The sequence below is a fragment of the Leptopilina heterotoma genome, unplaced genomic scaffold (genome assembly GCF_015476425.1).
Source record: "Leptopilina heterotoma isolate Lh14 unplaced genomic scaffold, ASM1547642v1 Lhet_275, whole genome shotgun sequence".
In the NCBI taxonomy this organism is placed as follows: domain Eukaryota; kingdom Metazoa; phylum Arthropoda; class Insecta; order Hymenoptera; family Figitidae; genus Leptopilina; species Leptopilina heterotoma.
Window position 1 is genome coordinate 775,241 of NW_025110983.1, and position 27,256 is coordinate 802,496.

Below are 27,256 nucleotides of genomic sequence, written 5' to 3' on the forward strand. Positions count from 1 at the left end.
AAAATTTTTTTTCGAAATAATTGAATTCTTTTGGAGAATTTTATTAAAAATAATAAATATTGAAAATCATTTCACGAAAATTTTTCAAAATTGAAATTTTGCCAATGAATTGTATTAAAATTTACGAAGAAAATAATTGAATTTCAGAGAAGAATTTAATAATTTCTAAAGATAATTGAAATTTTGACGAGAATTTTTTGTTGTTGTAATTTTTGAACGTAATTGAATTTTTGCGAAGAATTTTATTACTTTTGAAAATAATTGACATTCTCCAATCATTTGTAATTTCTCTAAAATTCTCCGCAAATTATATCGTACAATTTACGTAGTTTTCGTCCTTTTTCTATCAAATTAACGGACTTTACGAAGCTTTTTTTTCAAAAAAATTGACTTTTACGGACTTGAAGCAAATTCACGGACTTTTACGGGATTTACGGACTTAGTTCGAGCCCTGAATATAATTATATTAATATTTTATATTATATTAATATTATATTAATATTCTATGTTAATAAAATATATTTACATATAATATATTATATATACATTATGAGTGTACGAAATTACCCAAAATATATTGCAAACAATCAATAATAATAATCATAGAATTATATAATAATAATAATATAAATGTCATCAATAAATTGTAATGAATAATTTAAAAAAACATTCTTTCTAATGTAGCCTCATCACGTCACCGTTTTTTTTTTAAAATATTCACTAGTACACCACTAAAAAACTGTACAAAAAATATATATATAAAAAGAGAAAATATATAGACAGTTATGAAGAATAAAGAGAGAGAGAGAGAGAGAGAGAGAGAGAGATAGAGAAAACGGTGACCACGTTCATTTGTACACATCCAAAAAAAATTGATTCTAATTATTATGTCATCCATTCGTACCCACTATACAGTATTTAAAAAAAAATCTCTAATTACTAACTAATTCAATTTGTCTATATTTTTTGCGCATATTGCTTACTGGATCTTTAAAAAGCATTGGATCCAATCTTAAATTTGATCTTAATAATGGCATGTAACCGAAGACGGCGACAAATGTATTCATACAAGTTTGACGTTGAATAAAATGATCAGGATCATTCCATGGCGATCTTAAAAAGAGAAAAGAAATTCAATTAGAATTTTAAAAAACTGATCTTCGATTAATATCGAATTTTAAAAACTGAATTTTCGATTAAAGTCGAATTTTAAAAAACTGAATTTCGATTATAATCGAATTTTAAAATTATTATATACTTAGAAATTAATAAAACTGAAAGAATTGAAAAAAAAGGCTAAATATAATTCTTTACCTGATACCAGCGGCCGTTGTGTCTTTATACAATTTGCGCTGTGTGACTTTAATCGGAGGACGACGTGTGACGTGACTAACGAGAAAATTCATTAAAATATCCTCGCAATTTTGCGATTGCTCGACAGTTTTATGTAGAGTCGAACTCAATAGTTCTGTGTAAAGAGTATTATAGTAACGATGATAAAAAGCAGCTCCAGTCAAAACTATACTGTAATCGTTCGTCCATTTACTCGTATAGCCCCACGATCTCTGTAATTTTAATAAAAAAAAAATATAAATACACATTATTCAAAATTCCATTAATATAATGTTAAAATTTCAAAAATAGAACTTTAAATCAAAAATAAGTTTCATTAACACTAATGTTAAAATTTTAAAAATAGAATTATAAATAAAATATTAATTCCATTAACACTAATGTTCAATTTTAAAAATAGAACTTAAAAATTTTAAAAATTAATTCCACTAACACTAATGTTAAAATTTTTAAAATCAAAAAATTAATTCCATTAACACTAATGTTAAAATTTTAAAAAATCAAAAAATTAATCTAATTAATGTAAAAAAAAAATTTGTTCACCTTTGAATCGTCCCAATAATGAGATCTCGCCGGATAACCAACAATTCTTTCCGGAAACGATTGCCAAACATTGAAGGCAAAATCAATTTCATCGGTATTGAGTGTTGCGTCTTCATCCAACGATAATATGGCACTAGTTTTAATTTGTGGATGAGGATAAAATCGATGTGATATCCCATCGGCGGAAACCACAAGAATTGTCGCCTTGATTCCCTGCCAGCGCGGTTTCCTCGGCAATGGAATGTCCGAGTTCCACATTAAAATAATCTGCAAGAAAAAAAAATTACTTTTTCACTTTCAAACTAAAAAAAAAAAAAAAAAAAAAAAAAGTAGTAAAAAAGTAGTTATCGAAAAATTAAACTTGACAACAACAAAAATTCGTTTTAAACACTTTACAAAACTGACAAAAATTCCATTCTACATTTTATTTTCCTGACTTTTTCCTAAATTTATCACAAAAAAAATATTTACGTCTTTCTTATCCTGCAAATAAATTGCAATCATGCAACGAATTTTATTATTTATAAAAGAATTTAAATATTTATAAAAATAATTCAGTTCTTGCGAAGAATTTTATAAAAACTTTTAAATAATTGATTTCATTCGACTTATTTTAATGCAGATTCTAATTTAAATAATTGAATTCCTGAGAAATTTTTATTACTCATGAAAAAAATTGAATTCTTACGAAGATTTTTACAAAAAAATTTTTTTAAATAATTGAATTCTGTTTGTAAATTTTTAAGAAAATAGAAAATATTAAAAATCATTGAATTGCGAAAAGTTTTTGAAAATAATTATTAATTAAATTTTACAAAGAATTCTATTAAAATTTTTAAAAATAATTGAATGTCTGTGTGGAATTTTTAAAATTTTTTTGAAAATAATTGAATTCCTAAAACTCGTTTTCTTATTTATGAAAATAATTCAATTCTTGCGAACGATTTTATTCGAATTTTTAAAATAATTAAATTTCAAAGAAAAAATGTATTAGTTTTAAAAATAATTGAATTCTTGTGATGAATATTGTTATTTATGAAAATAATTGAATTTTACAAAAAATTTTATTAAAACGACCCAAAATAATTGAATTTTAGGGAATAATTTTGTTATTTATCGACATAATTGATTTATTCGAAGACTAATTTATGTAAATAATTGAATTGTTGGGAAGAATATTATTAAAATCTAAAAGAATAATTGAATTATTTCAAAAAAATTTAATTAAAATTGGATTTAAAATAATTGATTTCTTTCGAACAATTTTATTCAAATATTTGAAAATAATTGAATTCTTCCAAAGAATTTAAAGAAAACGTTTTTTTAAATAATTAATTTTTTCGAGGAATTGAAATTAAATTTTAAAGAATAGTTACATTTTTTGAGTAATTTCTGTAAAATTATATTAAACATAATTGAAATCCTGCAATGAATTTTATTATTTATTAAAATAATTGAATAGTTGCAAAGAATTTTATTTAAATTTTCAAAAGTAATTGATTTCCTGAGAAGAATTTTATTTTTTTATGAAAATAATTGAATTCCTAAAAAGCAGTCTATTATTTATCAAAATAATTGAATTCTTGCAAACTATTATATTAGAATCTTTTTAAATAATTGAATTTCCATGAAAACATTTATTACTTTTAAAAATTAATTAATTTTGCAAAGAATTTTATTAAAATGCCTCAAAATAATTGAATTTTCGGGGATAATTTTGTTATTTTTGAAAATAAGTGAATTCTTCCAAACAATTTTATAAACATTTTGTTTTAAATAAATAATTTTTTCGAAATTTAATAAATATTATGAAAATTTTATTTTGAATAATATTGAATTCCTGAGAAAATTTTTCTTATTCATGAAAATAATTGAATTTTTACGAAGATTTTTACAAAAAAAGTTGTGATAATTGAATTCTGTTTAGAAATTTTATGAAAGTAGTAGATATTGGAAATAATAGAATTACAAAAAATTTTAAAAAATAATTGAATTTATAAAATGCATTTTATTATTTATGAAAATAATTGAATTTTTGCAAACGATTTTATTAGAAATTGTTAAAATAATTGAATTTCCAAGAAGAAATTTATTAATTTTAAAACAGTAACTGAATTACTTTAAAAAAATTTTATTAAAATTGTATTTAAAATAATTGATTTCTTTCGAACAATTTTATTAAAATATTTGAAAACAATTGAATTCCTGGGAAAATTCTAATATTTTTCTAAATAATTGAATTCTTCCAAAGAATTTTAAAAAAGCATTTCTGGAAATAATTTATTTTTTCAAGAAATTGAAATTAAGTTTTTAAAAATAATTAGATTTTTGGAGCAATTCCTGTAAAATTGTGTATTAAAAATAATTGAAATTCAACGATGAATTTTATTATTTATGAAAATATTTAAATTCCTTAGAAGAACTTTATTATTTATAAAAATAATTGAATTACTGCGAAATATTTTCTTAAAATGTTTAAAAAGAATTGAATTTCATTGAAAAATTTTGTTATTTTTGAAAATAATTGAATTCTTTATAAGAATTTTATAAAAATTGTTTTAAATAACTAATTTTTTCGAAATATAATAAATATTATGAAAATTTTATTTTAAATAATTGAATTCTCGTGGAAAACTTTATTTCTGAAAATAATTGAATTTTTCCATTAATTAATTTAAAATAGTATTAAAAATAATTGAAATTCTTCGATGAGTTTTATTATTTATGAAAATAATTGAATTCTTGCTTAGAATTTTATCAAAAATTTCGTTAAAAAATTGAATTTCTTTGAAAAATATTATTATTAGTGAAAGTAATTGAATTATTGTAAAGAATTGTATCAAAATTTTGGTAAATTGATTTTTTTTCGAAATTTTTTTGAAAATTCTATTCTAAATTAATTGAATTGCTGTGAAAATTTTATTATTTATGAAAATAATTGAATTTTGGATGAATTTTATAATTTTTTTTTTTTTTTTGATAATTGATTTTTTTGCGTTTATGAAAATACTAGATATTGAAAATAATTTAATTTCGAATGTTTTTATTGAAAATAATTGAAACATTTTAAAGAATTTGATTATAATTTTTGAGAATAGTTTTTTGATTTCTAGTATTTTCGAATTTAAAATAGTGGAAATTGAAACATTTAAGAAACAAATAAATAAAAAATCAAAACCTTATTAATCAATTTAGATTCAATAGTTTTTTTTATTTATTTATTTTTTTGTTTTTGTTTTTTTTTGTTCTTTTTATTAATTTTTTTGTTTCTTTTTATTTATTTTTTGTTTTTTTTTATTTATTTTTTTGTTTCTTTTTAATTTATTTTTTTGTTTGTTTTTTATTTATTTTTTTGTTTTTTTTATTTATTTTTTCGTTTTTTTTTATTTTTGTTGTTGTTATTATAATAATTATTCCACTGACCTTATCTAAATATTTACACTTGGCGAGACTTTTTAATAAGCGATAAAGAACAGCAGTCGATCCTAACTGCGAGTAAATAATCGCAGTGAACGTATTTCCCGGATTACTACTCGTAAACGGAAGTTCCTGTTGACTGTCAGCGAATTGAGGTAGAATTGCCAACGCGCCAGGACTTGTGTTCCATATCATTCCCTCCCTCGAACCCTCCCAAGGAAGTCTCTCTCGTATACTCTAGAATAAAAAAAAAAATTTTCAAATTTTCAAATTTTCAAAAAAAGAGAAAAAGTTATAAAAAAAAAAATGTTTAAATGTTGAAAAAAATTAAAAAAAAAAAATTAATTTTTCACTTACCTCAAAAACAGTGAAAATAACTTTCTCAATCGATGAGAAATATCGTTCCCAAAGAAATTGTGTTTGCTGTCTTAATTTGAGAATTTTCGTATTTGAAACAGATCTCACTATATCCGGAATCTGGAGGGGAAAAAAAATTAATTTCCTATAATAGAATTAAAAAAATAAAAAGAAAGATTATAGAGTTATTTTTGATTTTTTTTTTCTACGAACTTGAAGAAGGAGCCTCTCATCGGTGAATATAACCGCTTGATTCCAGTCAATGCGATCATGAAAAGGAAGTGCCCATCCATTACTGAGGATAACTGGAATACATCCAGCCCTTAATGCTTCCAAGAATCGAAAGCTCCCCAGTCTACGACCGCGGGGAACCAAACAAAACGTGGCATTCATCAAGAGAATTTCGTAATCATATCTGCAAAAAAAAAAAAGTCATTACTTTTCTTAAAACCCATAATTTATTTTTACTTTCAAGAAAGATATTTCAAGTGGATTTTGTGATTTAAATAGATTTCTCAAATCTCGCTGAGAATTTCAATTATTAATTCAGAATTTTTTTTTATTAATTTAGAATTATTTTTTTTTTATTCAGAATTTTTTTTTATTAATTAAACATTCATAATTAAGAATTATTTCTCTTTAATAGAGTATTAGACAAATATTCTTAATTATTTAAGAGAAAATTAAAAACAAAAGTTTAAAAAAAAATAAATAAAATAAAAAAAATAAATAAAAAAAAACTTATGATGGAAGTAATGTTAGGTAAAGGGGAAATTATTTTATAGAGAAAAATAAGTAATCGCAAATTAAAATTAAATCATTGAACCATTAGGAATCTTTATCAAGGGTCAAGTATTAAAAAAATGTGTCAAGAAAAGATTATTAAATTTTCTCCTTTAAAAATGAATCATTAAAATTAATCTTAACTCTCTGATATATGACTCGAGCGAATATTAAACGAAGTTGATGATTACTCATTACATAAAACATGAATATGAACTGTTTTTGAAAAATAGAATATTAGAATATATAAAATAAGGAAATACAGTTTTCTCTAATAGATAAGACTATGCTAACAAAATTCTAAATTACTGAAGATTTATTTAACCAACAATGAAAAACTAAAAATATTTATACTACTCAAGGTTGCCACAAAAAATTTTACTTTTTCCCCCTGATTTCCAGACAAACCTTTAACTTTTTTTCCTGATCCTAAAGAATATTCTGATTCACTCTAAAAATTATTAGATACTCAAAAGAAATGTTCTTATTATTCATAGAATTTTTTTAAATTGTTAAATTATTCGAAAACATCAATAACTTCTTGAAATAAATATTTATGAATTTTTTTCCATAGAAATTAAGATTTTCAAAAAGTTCAAATTCAATAACTTATCAAAATATTGTTACAGCAACTTCTTCAAAATTATCTTTATCATTTCAATTCAATTATTATTTTCTAGAATTTTTAACTAAAATTCTTTTTTAAATGAATTTTCTATTAGAAAATTCTACGAGAATTTAATTATTTAAATACAAAGATAATTTATTAAAAAATTAAATGTTTCTTAAAATTCAATTCTTATACATAATTTTATTTAAAAATTTTCAAGTAATTGAATTCTTTGAACGAATTTAAATACAATTTTTAATAATATAATTACATTTTTCGAGGAATTCGATTAAAATTGTATTAAAAATAATTGAAATTCTCCAATGAGTTTTATTATTTAAGAAAATAATTGAATTCTTGCGAAGAATAAAAAAATTTTTTTAAAAAAATTTCAAACAATTGACTTTTTTCGAAAAAATTTATGCAGATTTTAATTTTAATAATTGAATTTCAGTGAAATTTCCATTATTTTAGAAAATAATTGAATATTCGCGGGAAATTATATTAAAATATAATATATATAAAAATTATTTAATTAAGAAAAATTTTTGAATGTAATTGAAATTTGGCTATGAATTTTACTAAATTTTTTGAAAATAATTACATTTTATCAATTTTGCAAATATTTGAATTACTGCGAAGAATTTAATGTCAAATTTTAAAACAATTGATTATTTCGAAAAAATGTATGCAAATTATATTTTTAATAATTGAATTCAAGTGAAAATTTTTTTTGGTGAAAATAATTGAATATTTGTGTAGAATTTTATCAAAATTTTTGTTTAATAATTTAATTCTTTTGGGAAATTTTATTAAAAATAGTAGAATATTGAAAAACCATTGAATTAAGAAATTTTTTTGAAAATAATTGAAATACTATGATTTTTATAAAAAATTTTGAAAATATTTGAATTTTTGTGATGAAAATTATTATTTATGAAAATAATTTAATTTTATCGAAGAATTTTGCTATAAATATGATTGAAATGTTGACGAAATTTATTTTTTGTTTTTTGGAAAATAATTGAATTATTGCGAAGAATTTTATAAAAAAGTTTCAAATAATTGACTTTAATATTTCAATTCGAGTGAAATTTTCATTATTTTAGAAAATAATTGAATATTCGTGTATAATTTTGTCAAAATTGTTTTTAAATAATTAAATTCTTTTAGACATTTTTATTAAAATAATAGGTGTACAAATTATTGAATTATGAAAAAATTTTGAAAATAATTAAAATTTTGACATGAATTTTATTTAAAAATTGTTGAAAATAATTGAATTTTATTACTTTTGCAAATAATTGAATGTTTTCGATGAATATTGTTACTTATGAAAATAATTGACTTCCTCTGAATGATTTTATTACTTATGAAAATAATTGAATCCGTGAAATGAATTTTAAAATTTATGAAAATAATTGAAATTTTGCCATAATTTTTATTCAAATTATTGAAAATATTTGAATTTTTGTGGTGAATACTATTATTTATGAAAATAATTGAATTTTGCAATGAATTTTATTAAAATTCCTCAAAATAATTGAATTTTATCCAAGAATTTTACTATTTATTTATAAAAATAATTAAAATGTTGCCTTTTTTTTAGTTTTTTTTAAAATAATTGAATATCTTCGAAGAATTTTATTAATTTTTGAAAATAATTGAATTCTTGTGATGAATAGTGTTATTTATAAAAGTAATTGAATTTTGCAATGAATTTTATTAAAATCTTTGAAAATAATTGAATTCTTGCGAAGAATTTTATAAAAAAAATTGTCAAACAATAGATTTTTTCCAGAAAAATTATGCAAATATTATTTTTAATAATTGAATTCATGTGATATTTTTTTTTTTTTGAAAATAATTGAATATTCGTGTAGAATTTCGTCAAAATTTTTTTCAAATAATTAAATTCTTTTGGGAATTTTTATTTAAATAATTAATATACAAATTATTAAATTAGGAAAAATTTTTGAATTTAATTAAAATTTTGACATGAATTTTACTAAAATTTTTGAAAATAATTGAATTTTACAATGGATTTTGATTAAAATTCCTCAAAATAATTGAATTTTGTCGAAGAATTTTGCTATTCATTTATAAAGATAATTAAAATGTTGACAATTTTTTTTAGATTTTTTAAAAATAATTGAATTTCTGAGAAGAATTTTATTAATTTTGAAATTATTAAAATTCCCGAAGATAATTGAATTTCTACGAAGAATTTTGATATTTATAAAGATAATTGAAATATTGACTAGAATTTTTTTTAAATAATTGAATTTCTGAAGATTTATTCAACCAACAATGAATGGTTTTTGTTTTTTTTACTGAAGATTTATTCAACCAACAATGAATGGCTTGTAGTTTTTTTTACTGAAGATTTATTCAACCAACAATGAATGGTTTTTGTTTTTTTTTTACTGAAGATTTATTCAACCAACAATGAATGGTTTTTGTTTTTAATACTGAAGATTTATTCAACCAACAATGAATGGTTTTTGTTTTTTTTTTACTGAAGATTTATTCAACCAACAATGAATGGTTTTTGTTTTTTTTTACTGAAGATTTATTCAACCAACAATGAATGGTTTTTGTTTTTTTTTACTGAAGATTTATTCAACCAACAATGAATCAAGTGGACAGATGCTTTATCAGTTATCTTCGGGACATTCTTAGAATATCCGGAAAACAACCCAAACCACAATTGCTCACTGGGTGCACTGAAGATTATTTTACTGAAGATTTATTCAACCAACAATGAGTGGTTCTTGTTTTTTTTGCTCAAGATTTATTTAACTAACAATGAAGACCTGGAAAAAGGGAGTCAAACGGATTATTAAAACTATTAAAAAATTATCAAACTCTAAAACTAAAAAATGAAGAAGAAATTAAATAGGTACATCATCTCAATTTTCCAAAAAAGAACTTACGTATCATACTCCTGATTATCCTGTTGACAATGCTCGTCCTGCAATTCACGCCACGATTTTCCATGCCGACAAGTCGTGACAAATACCAAATCTTTACCATTATGAAGATGATAGAGAGAATTTCTTGTTTCCGATCCAATGCCATGAACATATCTCTTCCCCTTAAATGCAGCAACATATTTTTTATTACTTGGAAAACTATTTTCAACAGCCTGTCCAGATTCACCGCCACGTTCTGAATGCTGCTTTTGAAATAGCGGTATTGATATATCAAAATTAGGTCTCAATTTTGATATTGACATACTCGCCTTCGCCAACATTGCATATCCCAAATCAAATGCCATTGAATCCTCAGCATAATCGGGCCACGTGCCCGAATAAAGATTAAAAATCAAATGATTCTTCCCACTATTCCAATGTGGTAGTCGCAATAGTTTTGTTGGTAAATTATGAACAAATTCCGTTGACAATGGATCACGGTCCAATGTATCCAATGCAAGGACAAATAAACAAGCCTTTGCAGGATCATTTGTATAATAGCGTGACTCGGTGATGACATTGAGTATTTTTTGATAAAGTGGACTAATTGCGTCTTCAATTGGATAAACATAAACGGTGAAACCTTGTTTACATCGTGTAAAATCGAAACACGTTTCCATACGACAATTACGTGTATTTTGTGAAATGAGGAAATTTTGATTTTTTATACGTAAATCCTTATCGTAGAACTCTTCGTTCAATGTTATATAGGACGGGAGTTTATCGTAAGGAAAATGATTTAATTGACTTTGATTTTTGTCACTTTTTAATCTGTAACCACCAAAGTAACAATAGCCAAGGAATGCGCATGTGACAAATAGAAGCAAATAGCGTTTTTTTGCCTGCATTTTCTGGTCAATTAATTCCTTCTTTTTTTACAATAAAAAAAATTTAACATGGCATTGAAAGTTTTATTGGATATGACTTTTTTTTATTTTCAAATTTTTCCTTCTTGAGCGTCGTCCTTATTTCTAGCAAATTATTCAAGTCCATTATTGTATTGATATTCTGTCTGAAAAAATTAATATAGAATTTCATTGTTGAAAATTAACAGTAATTTTATTAGAACATTTTTAAGAAATTTAAAAAAAAACATTTTCGTAAATTATAAAATTGTTTTTTCCACTTATGTCCATTTAAGGTCATGTTATTCTGTGGTTGCGTGCCCCATATTATTTCCCTGATTTATAGACAAAATTTTCACTTTTACCCTGACCCTAAAGAATTTTTTTTTTAATTTTGGAAATAATTGATTTTTTTCGAAAAATTTTGTGCATATTCGATTTTAAATAATTGAATGTTTGCATAGAATTCTGTTAAATTTTTTAAAAATTTTATTAAAATAGTAAATATTAAAAATCATTGAGTTGATGAAAATTTTTGAAAATAATTGAATTTTGGAGAAGAATTTTAGTATTTTTAAAGATAATTGAAATTTTGACGAGAATTTTTTTTAATTTTAGAAAATAATTAAAATTCTATGATGAGTTTTATTATTCACGAAAATAATTAAATGTTAAAAAAATTTTATTATTTATGAAAATAATTGAATTATTGCGAAAAAATTTATAAGAAATTTATATATAATTGAATTACCAAGAAAAAATTTATTATTTTTAAAAATAATTGAATTCTTGTGATGAATATTGTTATTTATAAAAATAATTGAATTTTGCAAAGAATTTTATTAAAATTTTTGAAAATAATTAAATTGTTGCGAAGAATTTTATAAAAAAGTGCCTAACATTTGGTTTTTTTCTGAAAAATTTATGCAAATTCTACTTTTAATTATTGAATTCCAGTGAAATTTTCATTATTTTAGAAAATAATTAAATATTCGTGTAGAATTTCGTCAAAATTATTTTTAAATAATTCAATTCTTTTGGAAAATTTTATTAAAATAGTAGATATTAAAAATAACTGAAATGAGGAATTGAAAATAATTGAAATTTTGACAAGAATTTTATTAAAATTTTTGAAAATAATTGAATTTCGCATAAGAATTTTAGTATTTTTAAAGATAATTGAATTTTCGACAATAATTTTTTTTTTTCAATTTTTGACCCGTGGCAACCCTGAACATGACCTTAACGTATTTTTTGGAGTTATTTTTTATAAATTCGATGTAAATAAATTTTTTATAAGGGAAGGAATCAAAAAAATTACGAATATGAAGTCAAATTTGCAAAATTTTGAAATTTTAAAATGGCGGATCCAATATGGCGGCCATTTTTTTTCAAAATTGCTTAAATTTGCATAAAACTTGTTACTCGGGGGTTTTTGGGGTCGCAGATTACGAATCCAATGTGCATTTTTTTAAATTCAAAATGGCGGATCCAATATGGCGGACATTTTTCTTTAAAATTGCTCAAATTTGCATAAAATTTGTTACTCAGGGGTTTTCGGGGTCGCTGATTACGAATCTGAAGTCAGATTTAAAAAATTCAAAATCGTGTCCCCGAAAAACCCCGAATAACAAGTTTCAAGCAAATTTATGCAGATTTAAAAAAAAAAGGTCCACTATTTGGAAAATTTTGAAAATCTGACTTTAGATTCGTAATCGCGACCCCGAAAACTCCTGAGTAAGAAGTTTTAAGCGAATTTGAGGAAATTTTGAAAAATTTACAGGTTAACATAATCTATAAGATTAAAGAAATAATTCTTATATTGAAAATTGTAATTTTTGTTCAAATGTAACGTTAAATTGTTCAAAATGTTAAAAAATGAATTCTACTCTTCCAATTAATTTTTTTTTCCTTTTAAAATTCTTATAAAATTATGACATTGGACTAACTTTTGTTTTTATTGTCCTTAAGATTCTTTTTGAAGTAATATTAATAAATTTAAGCAAAGAAATGTAAATAAAATTATTTTTGATTTAAAATTTAAAAATTTATAAAGAACTTACCTTAAATTTTTATGATAAATAGAAAAAATTATCAGTCTTCTCAATGGTGGCAGAATAAATTATCAAATGGAAAACTTTCCGCAAAATTGACTTTTGGAAAAAAAAATTCGCCTTTCATTTTGCCGTAACTTTGTTGGAAATTTTTTATAATTTTAAATAAATTTAAAACAAAAGATTTGAGAAAATAAATAATATTCTATTCAAAAAATAAAAAAAAAAAATTTGACCCTCGTTTTCTTATTTTACACCACAAAACTGATTTTTCACCACTAACACGTAAACTCACATTATTTTACTTTTTTCTTAAATTTAAAAATCTAATTATTACGAGTAACTTGTAACATTGAAACAAACGACTAACAATAATTGACGAATGTGCATTTTTGTGGCAGTGATTTTTTGCCATTAAATTTGAGGTTAGTTCTTGCACACGCGAACATTTGACACTTAAATAGCGCAATAATGTCTGTCAGCATTTTTCATTCTTCCAATCATTTATAATGTACCTAAGAGAGGATAAAGAATGTCTGACGCCTCCTCCAAGCGTGAAAACATTTTCCCCGATTATTTATTATTTCTTTTCATTCGTCCAATTTTTAGCCAGCGAATTAAAAATACGCACACACACAAACATCAAGATTTTATATACAACATACATTTTTATTCTATATGATTGGTGTGACGTACGCGAAAATATTGTTTAACGACACGAGCGCTTTTGTGACAAACTCAGCAACTATTTTTCACTGCTGGAGTTTTGAGGATACTATTTTCTAAAATTTTAATGGTCGCTTCATGACTTCAGCAGTACAATGAATTTTGAAAATATTTTTAAAATAATTAAATTTTATAAAGAATGAGAATATTTATATATTTTATAATATATTTTAACATATTTTATAATATTTATATATTTTAAGAATGTTACTCTTAAAATTTTAAATAGAATTCTATTAAAAATTTTAAAAGTAATTGAATGTCTGTGTGGCATTTCATTCAATTTTTTTTTTAAAATAATTGAATTCCTAAAAAGCATTTTATTATTTATGAAAATAATTGAATTATTTTTAACGATTTTATTAGAATTTTTTAAAATAATTGAATTTCAAAGAAAAAATTTATTACTTTTTAAAATAATTGAATTCTTTCAGTAAATATTGTTATTTATGAAAATAATTGAATTTTTCAAAGAGTTTTATTAAAATCCCTCAAAATAATTGAATTTTCGGAAATAATTTTCTTATTTATCGACATAATTAAATTTTAACGAAGAATTATTTATGTAAATAATTGAATTCTTGCGAAGAATTTTATTAAGATATTCAAAAAAAAAATTGAATTCCTGTGAAAAATTCTAATAATTTTGTAAATAATTGAATTCTTCATAAGAATTTAAAAAAAACATTTTTTTAAGTAATTGATTTTCTCGAACAATTGAAAATTAATTTTTAAAAATATTTACATTTTTCGAACAATTCCTATAAAATTGTATTAAAAATAATTGAAATCCTGCGATGAATTTTATTATTTTTAAAAATAATTGAATCCCTGAAAAGAATTTTATTATTTATGAAAATAATTGAATTAAATAAAAAGTTTAAAATGAATTGAATTTCTGTGAAAATTTTTGTTATTTTTGAAAATAATTGAATTCTTGTGAACAATTTTATTAGAATTTTTTTACAAATAATTGAATTTCCAAGAAAAAATGTATTACCTACTTTTAAAAATAATTAAATACTTGTTTCCTTTCTTCTTATTGATGAATTATGAATTGAATTATAATGATTTATGAAAATAATTGAATTTTGCAAAGAATTTTATTAAAATGCTTCAAAATAATTGAATTTTCGGGAATAATTTGTCATTTATCATCATAATTGAATTTTTCAAAGAATTTTTAAAATAATTTATTTTTATCAAATAATTTTATTGAAATATTTGAAAATAATTGAATTCCTGTGAAAAATTCTAATATTTTTTAACATACATAATTGTCTTCTTGCAAAGAATTTAAAAAAAAACAATTTTTTCAATAATTGATTTTTTTGGAAGAATTGAAAATTAATTTTTAAGAATAATTACATTTTTGAGCAATTCCTATAAAATTGTATTAAAAATAATTGAAATCCTGCGATGAATTTTATTGCTTATAAAAATAATTGAATATTTGAGAAGAATTTTATTATTTATGAAAATAATTGAATTAAATAAAAAAGTTTAAAAAGTATTAAATTTCTGGTAAAAATATTGTTATTTTTGAAAATAATTGAATTCTTGCCAACGATTTTATTAGAATTTTTTAAAATTATTGAATTTCCAAGAAAAAATGAATTATTTTTAAATATAATTGAATTCTTGTGATGACTATTATTATTTATGAAAATAATTGAATTTTGCAAAGAATTTCATTAAAATGCCTCAAAATAATTCAGTTTTCCGGAATGATTTTGTTATTTCTCGAGATTATAATTGAATTTTTTCGAAGAATTATTTTAAATAATTGAATTCTTCCAATGAATTTAAAAAAAAACATTTTTTAAAATAGTTGATTTTTTCGAAAAATTTGAAAATCAATTTTTAAAAATAATTTCAATTTTGAGCAATTCCTGTAAAATTATATTAAAAATAATTAAATATTTGAGAAGAATGTTTTATTATTTATGAAAATAATTGAATTAAATAAAAAGTTTAAAAAGAATAATTGAATTTCTGTGAAAAATTTTGTTATTTTTGAAAATAATTGAATTCATAAGTAGAATTGTAGTATTTACCAAAATAATTGAATCTCTGAAAAATTTTCTTAATTATGAAAATAATTGAATTATTGCAAAGAAATTTATTAAAAAATTTGTTAAATAATTGAATTCCTGTCAAATTTTTATTATTTTATAAAAATAATTAAATGTTTGCGTAGAATTTTATCAAACTTTTTTTTAAAATAATTGAATTTTGTTATTTATGAAGATAATTGAATTCTGATCAAGAATGTAATATTGTAATATTGTATCAAAAATTTGGTAAATTGATTTTTTCGAAATTTTTCTGAAAATGCTTTTCTAAATTAATTAAATTTTGTGGAAATTTTATTATTTATGAAAATAATTGAATTTTGGATTAATTTTATCAATTTTTTTTTTTTTTTTTTTTTTTTTTTTTTTTAATGAAACAAATATCAAAGTATAATTTAACTTATTTTATTATTTACACAATTTTTCTTTTCCGTGCGCAAACAAAATTTCAAAATTTGGCGGGAAAATAACACTATTCTCGCACTGATGCGCAGAATAAAAAGAACATGTCTTCCTGTTTCGTGCGTGAAAGTTGTCAAAAGTCGTCGTCGTCGTCGCATAATAAACAGAAGTATCAACATTAAAATAGAATAAAATTTGCGCATAACAAGAGTGAAAAATAATAGTTTTTCTAAAAAAAAAAAAACAAAAAAAAAATGAATGAATCGTTAGAAAATGATTGGGAAGAACAATCAAATGATGATAATGGAAAAGGTGAAAATGTTATTAAAAATTTACCAGTTAAATCAAAAGAAAAATACGAAGCTGTCTATCAACATTTCACCGCTTGGCAAGCATCGAAAGAATTAAATTATACATGGACAGAAAATGTTTTACTCTCATATTTCGGTGAACTTATCGGTAAAGTTAAACCACCAACATTATGGGCACGTTATTCAATGTTAAAAAGTACAATAAAAATGAATAATAACATTGACATCAGTTGTTACACACAATTAAGTGGATTATTGAGAAAAGAATCGAAAGGTTATAAAAGCAAAAAACCAAAAACATTAACCAGTAAAGAAATACTCGATTTTTTAAATAATGCCCCCGATCATAATTATTTAGCCACAAAGGTAGTAATTTTTGTTAATTAAAGTATTTTTTTAATTCAAGTACATTTTTAATTTAAGTACTTTTTTATTAAAGGACTTTTTTAAATTTAAATAAGATTTTATATTTTTTATAAATAAGATATTGTTTTTCAGGTGGCGATAATTTTCGGCATTTGCGGTGCATTGAAAAAAGGGGAATTATGCGAGATTCGAACAACAAATATTAAAGATTTTAACACACATTTAGTGGTTAAGGTGATAAATTCCGAAACAAGGAATGAGAGAACATTTTTTGTACACGGGGAATTATTTTATAGTTTATATAAAGCGTACGCGGCACTACGTCCAAGGAATATTGCGACAACACGATTTTTTGTTAATTACAATTATGGAAAGTGTACGCAACAAGTTATTGGTATCAATAAATTTGGCGCAATGCCAAAACAAGTGGCGAAATATTTGAATTTACCGAATTCCGAGTGTTACACGGGTCACAGTATTCGGCGCACGTCGGCGACAATACTCTCCGATTTGGGCGCCGCTACATGCGAGGTGCCTTACAAAAGACTAAGGAAACAACAAAGTAATGAAAATTTAGAAAATACATCAATTAAACGTGCCAAAATTGATGGTGAGACGAATTCAAAAGCTTCCACATCGAATAACACAGAGGACACCGCTTCTAAGGTCAACTACTCTTTTTTTTCTTTTTAAAATTTTTTTTTAATTTTTAAAAAATTTAATATTATTCAGCGCAGAAATTCAATTATTTCACAAAAATTTTATTAAAATTCTTGTCAAGAATTTTCAATTATTTTCTAAAATTTTGTTAAAACTCTTGTCAAGTACTCAATTATTTTCAAAAAATAACAAAATTCTTGTCAAGAATTCAATTATTTTCAAAAAGTAACAAAATTCTTGTCAAGTATTCAATGATTTTCAAAAAATAACAAAATTCTTGTCAAGAATTCAATTATTTTCAAAAATTTTATTAAAATTCTTGTCAAGAATGTAATTATTTTTCAATAATTTTATTACATTCTTGACCAGAATTCAATTATCTTCTTAAATAACAAAATTCAATTATTTAAAAAAAAGTTTGATAAAATTCTACGCAAACATTTAATTATTTTCATAAAATAATAAAAATTTGACCGGAATTCAATTATTTACACAATTTTTTAAATAAATTTCTTCACAATAATTCAATTATTATCATAAATAATACAATTTTTCAGAGAGTTAATTATTTTTGTAAATATAAATACAATTCTTTTTATGAATTAAATTATTTTTATAAGTATAATAAAACTCATTGCATAAAATTTCAGTTAAAATTTTAAATTATAATTGAATATTGAAAGCATTTTTAAAAATTCTCGTCAATATTTCAATTACCTTTATGAATATCCAAAAATTCTTCGCTGAAATTCAATTATATTCAGGAATTTTAATAAAATTTATTGCAGAATTCAATTATTTTCATAAATAACAATATTCATCACGAGAATTCAATTATTTTAAAAATTAATAAAAATTTTCCCAGAAATTGAATTATTTTTAAAAAATCTAAAAAAAAATGTGGTCAACATTTCAATTATCTTTATAAATGAATAACAAAATTCTTCGACAAAATTCAATTATTTTGAGGAATTTTAATAAAACTGATTGCAAAATTTAATTATTTTCATAAAAAATCTATTCATCACAAGAATTCAATTATTTTCAAAAATTTTAATAAAAATTATGGCAAATTTTCAATTACTTTCAAAAGAATTTCTTAATTCAATTATTTGTATATATATTATTTTAATAAAATTTCCCAAAAGAATTAAATTATTTAAAAATAATTTTTACAGAATTCTTCACGAATATTCAATTATTTTCTAAAATTTATGAAAATTTTATAGAAATTCAATTATTAAAATTAAAATTTTGTATAAATTTTTTCGAAAAAATCAATTGTTTAAAAGTTTTTCATAAAATTCTTCGCAAGAATTCAATTATTTTCATAAAAAAATAAAGTTCATTGCAGAATTTCAATTATTTTTAATACAAATTTAACCAAATTCCTCGAAAAATACAATTATTCTTGAAAATTTTATTAAAATTCGTCAAAAGAATTAAATTATTTAAAAATTTGTTGATAAAATTCTTTATCAACAAAAAAAGAATTGAATTTTAAGAAACATTGAATTATTCAATAAATTATTTATTTGCATTTTATTTGTATTTAAATAATTGAATTCTCGTAGAATTTTCTAATAAAAATTGATTTAAAAATAAATTTTAGTTAAAATTTCAGATAATTGAATATTAATAGCAATATAGCGTGAATTTTGAAATTAATTTTTTTGAAAAAGTTCAATTGTGGTTTTTTTTTGAAATTATTTGAAAGAAAATTAATTATGTATTTTTATCCCCCACAGACGGAAAACGGTTGGCCCAGTTGCTTCAGACGAATCGAGTCAAAAGACAATTTGCCAAATAGTGAGAATGGAAAAAATTCGAAAGTATCGATTCAATATGAAAATTTGCCATTGGATAATTTGTATAATGCAGACGAGTCGATGATTCAATGGCGACCGATAAACAATAATACAATTCATGAGGGTAACGATGAGAATTATGAGAAAATTTCCGACGGTATTTCAATATTATTTTGCGCCAATGCAACTGGCAGTCATCGAATTCCACTATTGACACTTGGCGATTGTGAGAATCCAGAATGTTTGGATCAATTCATGGATCCTGAGACGAAGCTCGATCGTTTAAAATTGATTAAGAGTTTCAATGTTGCCTACACGCACGAGAGTCGATCGAGGATGGACAAAAATATCTTTCTTCTATGGTAATTTTCACTAAAATTCAATTATTTTAAAAATAAATAAAATTCGTCGAAAAAATTCAATTACTTTAAAAAAATCTAAAAAAAAATCGTGGTCAACATTTCAATTATCTTTATAAATAAATAGCAAAATTCAATTGTTTTCATAAATAACAATATTCATCACAAAAATTCAATTATTTTAAAAATTATTAAAATTCTTCTAAAAAATTAAATTATTTTTTAAAAATCTAAAAAAAAGTTGTCAACATTTTAATTATATTTATAAATGATTATAGCAAAATTCTTCGACAAAAATTCAATTATATTTTCATGAATTTTAATAAAATTCATTGCAAAATTCAATTATTATTTTCCAAAATTGTAATAAAAATCATGGTAAAATTTCAATTATTTTCATAAATAACAATATTCATGACGAGAATTCAATTATTTTCAAAAAGTAATAAAATTATTCGTAAAAATTCAATTATTGTTAAAAAATCTTAAAAAAAAATTGTCAACATTTCAATTATCTTTATAAATAAAAAGCAAAATTCAATTTTTTGAGGAATTTTAATAAAATTCATTGTAAAATTCAATTGTTTTCATAAATAATAATATTCATCACAGGAATTCAATTATTTTCAAAAATTTTAATAAAAATCATAGTAAAATTTCAATTATTTTCAAAATTTTTTCGTAATAATTCAATTATTTTACGAAATAATAAAACTCATTGCAGAATTTCCATTATTTTTAGTACAATTTTATAATTGAATTCCTTGAAAAATATAATTTTTCTAAAAATTTTATTACAATTCTTCAAAAGAATTTAATTATTTGATATTAATAAAATTATGTATAAGAATTCAATTTTAAGAAACATTCAAATATTCAATAAATCATCTATGTTTGTATTTAAATAATTGAATTCTCGTAGAATTTTCTAATAAAAATTGATTTAAAAATTAATTTCAGTTAAAGTCCACAACAATTTTAATTGAATTCCTCAAAAAAATTCAATTTTTTAAAAAATTTTAGCACATTTCGAAAAAATTCAATTATTTTCAAAAATTTCCATAAAATTCAATTTCAACAAGAATTTTAAATTCTCTAAAAATTCAATTGTTCTCAAAATATTTTTAAAAAAAATTCTATATGAAAATTAAATTACTTTCAATGCAATTTTTAAATATATTTGTCAAAAAAATTGAAAGAATTCAATTATTTTCAAAAAATAATAAAATTCTTGTGATGAATTCAATTATTTTGAATTTACTTAATTTTAATAAAATTCTTTACAGAAATTCAATTATTTTCAAAAAAACTTTAATTGAATTTCTAAAAAAAATTTCATTATTTTCACATATTTCTATAAATTTAAATTTTCAAATATTTACATAAAATGCATTTATTTTCTAAAATTTTAATAAATTCATCGGAAAAATTCAATTATTTTTATAAATAATAAAATTCTTCGCAAGAATTCAATTATTTTCAATATAATTTTAATAAAATTCTTCTTCATAAAATTCAATTGCTGTGAAAATTTTCAATTAAAATTATTAAAGAAACTCCATTAGTTTAAAAAAAATTCAAAGAAATTCTTCAAAAGAATTTAATTAGAATTTTTTAAAATTTTAACAAAATTTTTCACGAGAATTCAGTTATTTTCCTGAGTAATAAAATTCTTTGAAGGAATTCTATTATTATCAAACTCTGATAAAATTCATTGCAATAATTCGATGATTTTCAGTATATTAATTTTAAAAGTGAAAATATTTGAAAAGAAAAATTATATAAAAAAGTTCAGAAACAAAAAGCAAATAACATCTAACTTCAAACTGCGAACAGATTACAGGAACTTGTACTTTATTATTATTAATTAATTAATTATTTTTATTCTTATAATTAATTCAAAATTGTAACGACAAATAGAAATCATCAGAATTTTTTTCACTTCTTTTCATTAAAAGACCAAAATTTTTGTTAAATATTATGTTTTGTCAAAATTGAAATTATGCAGATTTTTGTTCTTTACAAAACAAAATTCAAAAATTGTTAAATTCATGTGAAATTTTTATTATTTATGAAAATAATTAAATGTTTGCATACAATTTTATTAAATTTTTTTTTAAATAATTGAATTCTTTTTGGGAAATTTGATTAAAATAGTAGATATTGAAAATCATTGAAATTAGAATAATGCATTTTATTTTTTGAAAATAATTGAAATAAGAACAAGAATTTTTTTTTGACATTTATGAAAATAATTGAACTTTGGAGAAGAATTTTGTTATTTATAAAGATAATTGGGATTTTTAAGAAAATTTTTTTCAAATTCTGTACATAGTTGAATTTTATAAAAAAAATGTTTTTAAATAATTGAATTTCTGCAATTATTTGTTATTTCTTCAAAATTAAATTTTTTTTAGTGTTTTGAACAAAAATTTAAAACAGAAAATCTACAAATTATATTATTTTAAAAATTTTTAATTTTATTTAAAAAAAGGTAGTAAGAAGTTAGTTGTTGCTAGTGTTAATGAAAATAGATTTGACAAAAAAAATTTGATTTCCGCTATTTTTTTTTTAGGTACAAAGAAATATTCATTCCCAATGTAATGGAGCATCAAAAAAAATCCGGCACAAGTGGAAAAGTAATTCTCATTATTGACAACGATCCCTGTCATCCGCCTCTAAGCGAATTGAATTCGATAAATAAAAATTTTCAAATTCTCCCCCTACCCAGTAATATGACAGTTCCAAATCAACCAATGAATCAAGGTTTAGTGTCACTAACAAAAAAGCACTACAAAAATAATTTACTAAAGCAGGCATTGCTCAGTCGACTCGGTACGGAAAATTATATAAAACAATTCAATCTCCACGATTGTTTACAATTACTTGGCGAGGCATGGGACAATTTAGAATCGGCGATATTGAAAAAAGTCTGGAAAGCATTTTTATCCGAATCAAACGGCAATTTACAGGATCCATTAACAACAAACAATTCAAATAATAATGAAACAGTATTCGAAGAATCAACAAGTTTCCTAAAAAATAAAGGCGATCAATTATCACAACATGTAAGTGAATCAACATGGTCGACAAATGAGACAAAAGAAAAATTTCTCAAATGGTTCAATAACAATGACATCGATGATGAAACACAAACTACTACGTTACAATTTACCCAAAAATCAAATGAATTACCAATTAATGATATGGAGAAAAATTATATCGAAATGAAAAATGATTTTGCCGAATTGAGAAATGAATTTGCCGAATTGCGAAGTAAATTTATTGAGATTAAAAATGAATTGAAATGTGGTAATCATATGAGAACGAGGAAAGTGACACAAAATGAGGAGGTATTCGATGATTCGATGAATTTCGAGGATTGTATGGAAAATGAATTTTTACCAATAAAAGATGAAATTGATGACGATGACGAGGATGATAATGACGATGAGGATGTGGAGAATATTGAAATTGAAGAGAGTAAAAGTTTTCTTGACGACGCTGAAAAAACATTAACCGACGCATTCACGCATTTCAATGAACTCAAAGAGTGGATGAAATCATCGAATAAATTCACAACTAAACATTTCGATTATATGGAGGAAATCGAAAATATCATGAAACGGGAAACGTAATTATTATTAAAAGAATAAAAAAAAAAAGAAAAAAGTAAATTATTCTTATGAAAATATATATCGAGTTATGTATTTCGAATAAAAATTTAAATTAATTTTTGTAGAATTTTGTGGTATTTTTATTTGTGCCATTGTTACCGAAAAGGATTCTTTAAAAAAAAACCTGAACATGTCTTTGAGAAAACTGAAAAGTTTTCTAGAATTTTCTATAAAACTAGAGCAAAAAAAAATTTAATATTCTAGAATTTTTTTTGTAATTTTCTATAAAACTAACGAAGCAAAAAAAAAATTTAATTTTCTACAATTTTTTTTTTTAATTTTCTATAAAACTAAAAGAGTAAAAAAAAATTTAATTACTAGTACGAGTACAATATTCATAGGTTGCTGGGTTATTTAAAAATCAGAACAATTTTGTTTCTTTCAATTATTTTTTTATTTAAAAAAAAACTAGTTTAAAAATATTTCACATAATTGTTGATGGAACAAAAGAAAAATTACACAGTACATAATAAAAATTGTCCCATCTCCAATTTTTCTAACTATCATTATCATCATCTGACTCATCTTTAACTTGATTGGTTTTCTCAATTTTTTTCAACATTGTCGTCAATTTCTTTTTCAATGATTTGCTCTTTTTTTTATAGGGAAATATTTTCACTTTATTACCATGAATAATTGGCGCTGGATTTTCATTATTTAAATAGGCCGTGCCAAGTTCCACTCTTGACATTTTAATAATAGCCGACCTGCTGAAAAAAGAATGAAAGAAATTAATTTTTACAAATTTTTTTTGCAACTAATTTTTCAACTTATAAAATTTAAAAAAAAAGAGTAAAAAAAAGATTTTTCTTTAAAAAAAAACAATTATATTTGTAATTTTTATTTTTTATTTCTCACCTTTTCTTTCCCTCACGGGGTTTTAATAGTGCAAGCGTTGCACTCTCGGGAAAAGCATCCTTCACTTCTTGAACTTTAGTTTCATTTGGAATATTCGTTACGTATAAACTAAAAAATAATTATTATTTTCATAATTTTAATTCAATTATTATTTTCTATTATATTATTATTATTATTATAATTTTTAACTAAAATTCTTTTCTAAATCAATTATTAACTATATAATAATTGTTTTTAATATAATTTTTGAAAAATTTCTTATTTGAGAATATTTAAATCCATTTGATTGCAATTCAATTTTACCTGAAATTTCAATTATTTGGAAATTCTTTAATTAAATATAAATTAGAAAATAAAAAATTGAAATAATTTAAAAATAATTCGATTAAGCTTTTTAAAAAAAATAGTTTCATAAAATTTTTAATTAAATGTATGAAAAATACAGATTTTCAAACATTTTAATTTAAAACCTTTACAAAATTCAATTATTTCAAAAATTGTAAATTATTAGCAACTTCTCAAAAAATCAATTATTATCTGAAACTTTAACTAAAATTAATTTTTAAATCAATTTTTATTAGAAAATTCTACGAGAATTCAATTATTAAAAAATAAACATAAATAATTTTTTGAATAATTGAATGTTTCTTAAAATTTAATTCTTATACATAATTTTATAAACAAATTTTTAAATAATTGAATTTTTTCGACGAATTTTAATAAAATTTTTAACAATAATTACATTTTTTGAGAAATTCAATTTAAATTGTATTTTAAAATAATTGAAATTCTGCAATGAGTTTTATTATTTATGAAAATAATTGAATTACTGCGAAGAATTTAATTCAAGCTTTTGAAACAATTAATTTTTTCGAAAAAAATTTAAGCAAATTCTATTTAAATAATTGAATTCATGTGAAATTTTTTTTTCATAATAATTGAATGTTTGTATAGAATTTTATTAAAAATTTTTGTTTAATAATTCAATTCTTTTGCGAAATTTGATTAAAATAGTAGAATATTAAAAACCATTGAAGTAATAAAATTTTTTGAAAATAATTGAAATTTTGCCATGATTTTTATCAAAATAATTGAATTTTTATGATAAATACTATTATTTGCGAAAATAATTGAATTTTGCAATGAATTTTCTTAAAATTCCTCAAAATAATTGAATTTTGTCAAAGAATTTTGCTATTTATTTATAAAGATAATTAAAATGTTGACAAATTTTTTTAGATTTTTTTTAAAAATAATTGAATTTCTGCGAAGAATTTTATTAATTATAAAAATAATTGAATTTTGCAATGAATTTTATTAAAATTCCCTAAAATAATTAAATTTTGTCGAAGAATTTTGCTATTTATTTATAAAGATAATTGAAATGTTGACAATTTTTTTTAGATTTTTTAAAAATAATTGAATTTCTGGGAAGAATTTTATTAATTTTGAAAATAATTGAATTCTTCTGATGAAGATTGTCGTTTATGAAAATAATTGAATTTTGCAATGAATTTTATTAAAATTCCTGAAGATAATTGAATTTCTACGAAGAATTTTGATATTTATAAAGATAATTGAAATATTGACTAGAATTTTTTTTTTAAATAATTGAATTTCTAGAAAGATTTCTGATATTTATTTAGATCGTTGAATTCTTTCAAAGAATTGCGTTAAAGTTTGTAAAATTGAAACTAATTGCAACATGAATTGAAATTAAAATTTTTCAATAAAATACTTCATTAAATGATTTATATAAGTAATAACTTTATGGCAGATATAAAATAAAAATGCTGATTACTAATTCCTGATAATAATAAAAATAAATAATAATCAGCATTTTTATTTTATTAATTAAAAAAATGTTTCTATAGTAAATTTTTATTATTATTTATTATTATTATTTTTTTTTTTTTGAACGTACGATTGAACTGATGACTGAAATTGTGGACGTGGAATAACAACTTTCTTCTGAACCTCAACTTTCCGTGTTATTTTATTTTTTCGTCTATCTAAACTCTTTGTCATCAATGGCATGAGAACAATTTTTTTCCCATCGACATTTAATTTGTCCTTCATTGTTTCAAGACAATTTTCACGTTTCTTAATTGTCGGAAATACAATGTGACAGCATCTCGATTTTTGTCTCGGTAATTTTACTTTAATATCGTTTGAAAATAAATTCATTACTTCTTTATCGTCACGAATTGTCTTTGGCCATCGAACATATAAAGTTCTCGATTTCTCGTCGTCTAAATTATTTATCACTTTGTCTTCCATTTTTTCTTCGGTCATCATCTAAAAGAAGAAAAAAATAATAATTTTTTTTTTTTTATTATAGGTAACGACAAAAAATATAAATTAATGTACACGATAATAATAATAAAAAAACAAAATAATAATAATAATAGAATAATATTATTAACAAAAAAATAATAATAATAAAAAGGAAGATTTAAAAAACCAGAACTAATCAGAAACCCACGTGCGTTTTAGAACCTAACCTTAAATTTGTTGAGGAAACATTTTTTAAATTTAATATAAATAAAATACAGTTAATAAAAAAATTGAGTTCTTGTAATTCAGTTTTTTTAATTAAAATATAAACTGGATTTATAAAACAAATATTTTTGTAAACTAGATAAAAAAAATTGTCGATATAAACTTACTAACCTATATCAAGTTTCTGCGTTTTCTATAATTTATAAATCTTTTATAATTTCCTTTCCTTTTTCAATATTAAATTTATAAGTCGAAGAAAAATTCAAAGCAATTTTGTATTTTTATTTACAAAAATTAATATATATATATTTTAAATAATATACTTAAAGAAACTTATTTTTTATTTATTATTGTATATATTTTCCTATTCTTCTTGATATTTTCGTACACTACAAACGAATGTTTACAGAATTCCAATAGTGACTTAAGGAATTTTAAAATGTCACTGTGAATGCGCCTTTAGAGGGCAATGCGCATGCTTCTCACTCGTCGATAATCATTGGCTATAAAATGCGCGCGTTTATTTGAAAGGCTCTTCGAAATAAAATATTTCAATAGGTACAAAAAATTGTATA

The 27,256-nt window shown here is 21.5% G+C and overlaps 3 protein-coding genes across 5 annotated transcripts in view; 1 reads left to right on the plus strand and 2 right to left on the minus strand.

Moving 5' to 3' along the window:
* Positions 1–501: 501 nt before the first annotated feature.
* On the minus strand, positions 502–13,631 carry LOC122503992 (exostosin-1). Its single transcript, XM_043614814.1, has 8 exons — positions 12,947–13,631; positions 10,000–11,050; positions 5,884–6,085; positions 5,671–5,790; positions 5,320–5,550; positions 1,897–2,163; positions 1,315–1,565; positions 502–1,113 (listed from the first exon to the last, which is right to left on the minus strand). Exons 2-8 carry the CDS (start codon positions 10,884–10,886, stop codon positions 933–935), a joined length of 2,139 nt encoding a protein of 712 aa, XP_043470749.1. The 5' UTR covers positions 10,887–11,050; positions 12,947–13,631; the 3' UTR covers positions 502–932.
* A 2,613-nt stretch (positions 13,632–16,244) lies between these two features.
* On the plus strand, positions 16,245–23,388 carry LOC122503996. The gene is made up of 4 exons (XM_043614815.1): positions 16,245–16,817; positions 16,950–17,483; positions 19,226–19,647; positions 22,220–23,388. Exons 1-4 carry the CDS (start codon positions 16,395–16,397, stop codon positions 23,280–23,282), a joined length of 2,442 nt encoding a protein of 813 aa, XP_043470750.1. The 5' UTR covers positions 16,245–16,394; the 3' UTR covers positions 23,283–23,388.
* A 308-nt stretch (positions 23,389–23,696) lies between these two features.
* LOC122504040 overlaps positions 23,697–27,256 on the minus strand; it is a 62,493-nt gene continuing 58,933 nt past the window's right edge. Inside the window, exons 1-4 of one of the 3 annotated variants that reach the window (XM_043614923.1) lie at positions 26,853–27,013; positions 26,104–26,477; positions 24,180–24,287; positions 23,697–24,028 (exon numbers count right to left, since the gene is read on the minus strand). In XM_043614923.1, coding sequence (XP_043470858.1) covers positions 23,818–24,028; positions 24,180–24,287; positions 26,104–26,477 — 693 coding nt within the window. In that variant the 5' untranslated portion in view covers positions 26,853–27,013 and the 3' untranslated portion in view covers positions 23,697–23,817. Of the gene's footprint in view, positions 24,032–24,179; positions 24,288–26,103; positions 26,478–26,852; positions 27,014–27,256 lie in introns of those variants that run through there. The other 2 variants (XM_043614921.1, XM_043614922.1) reach the window with 2 other exon arrangements.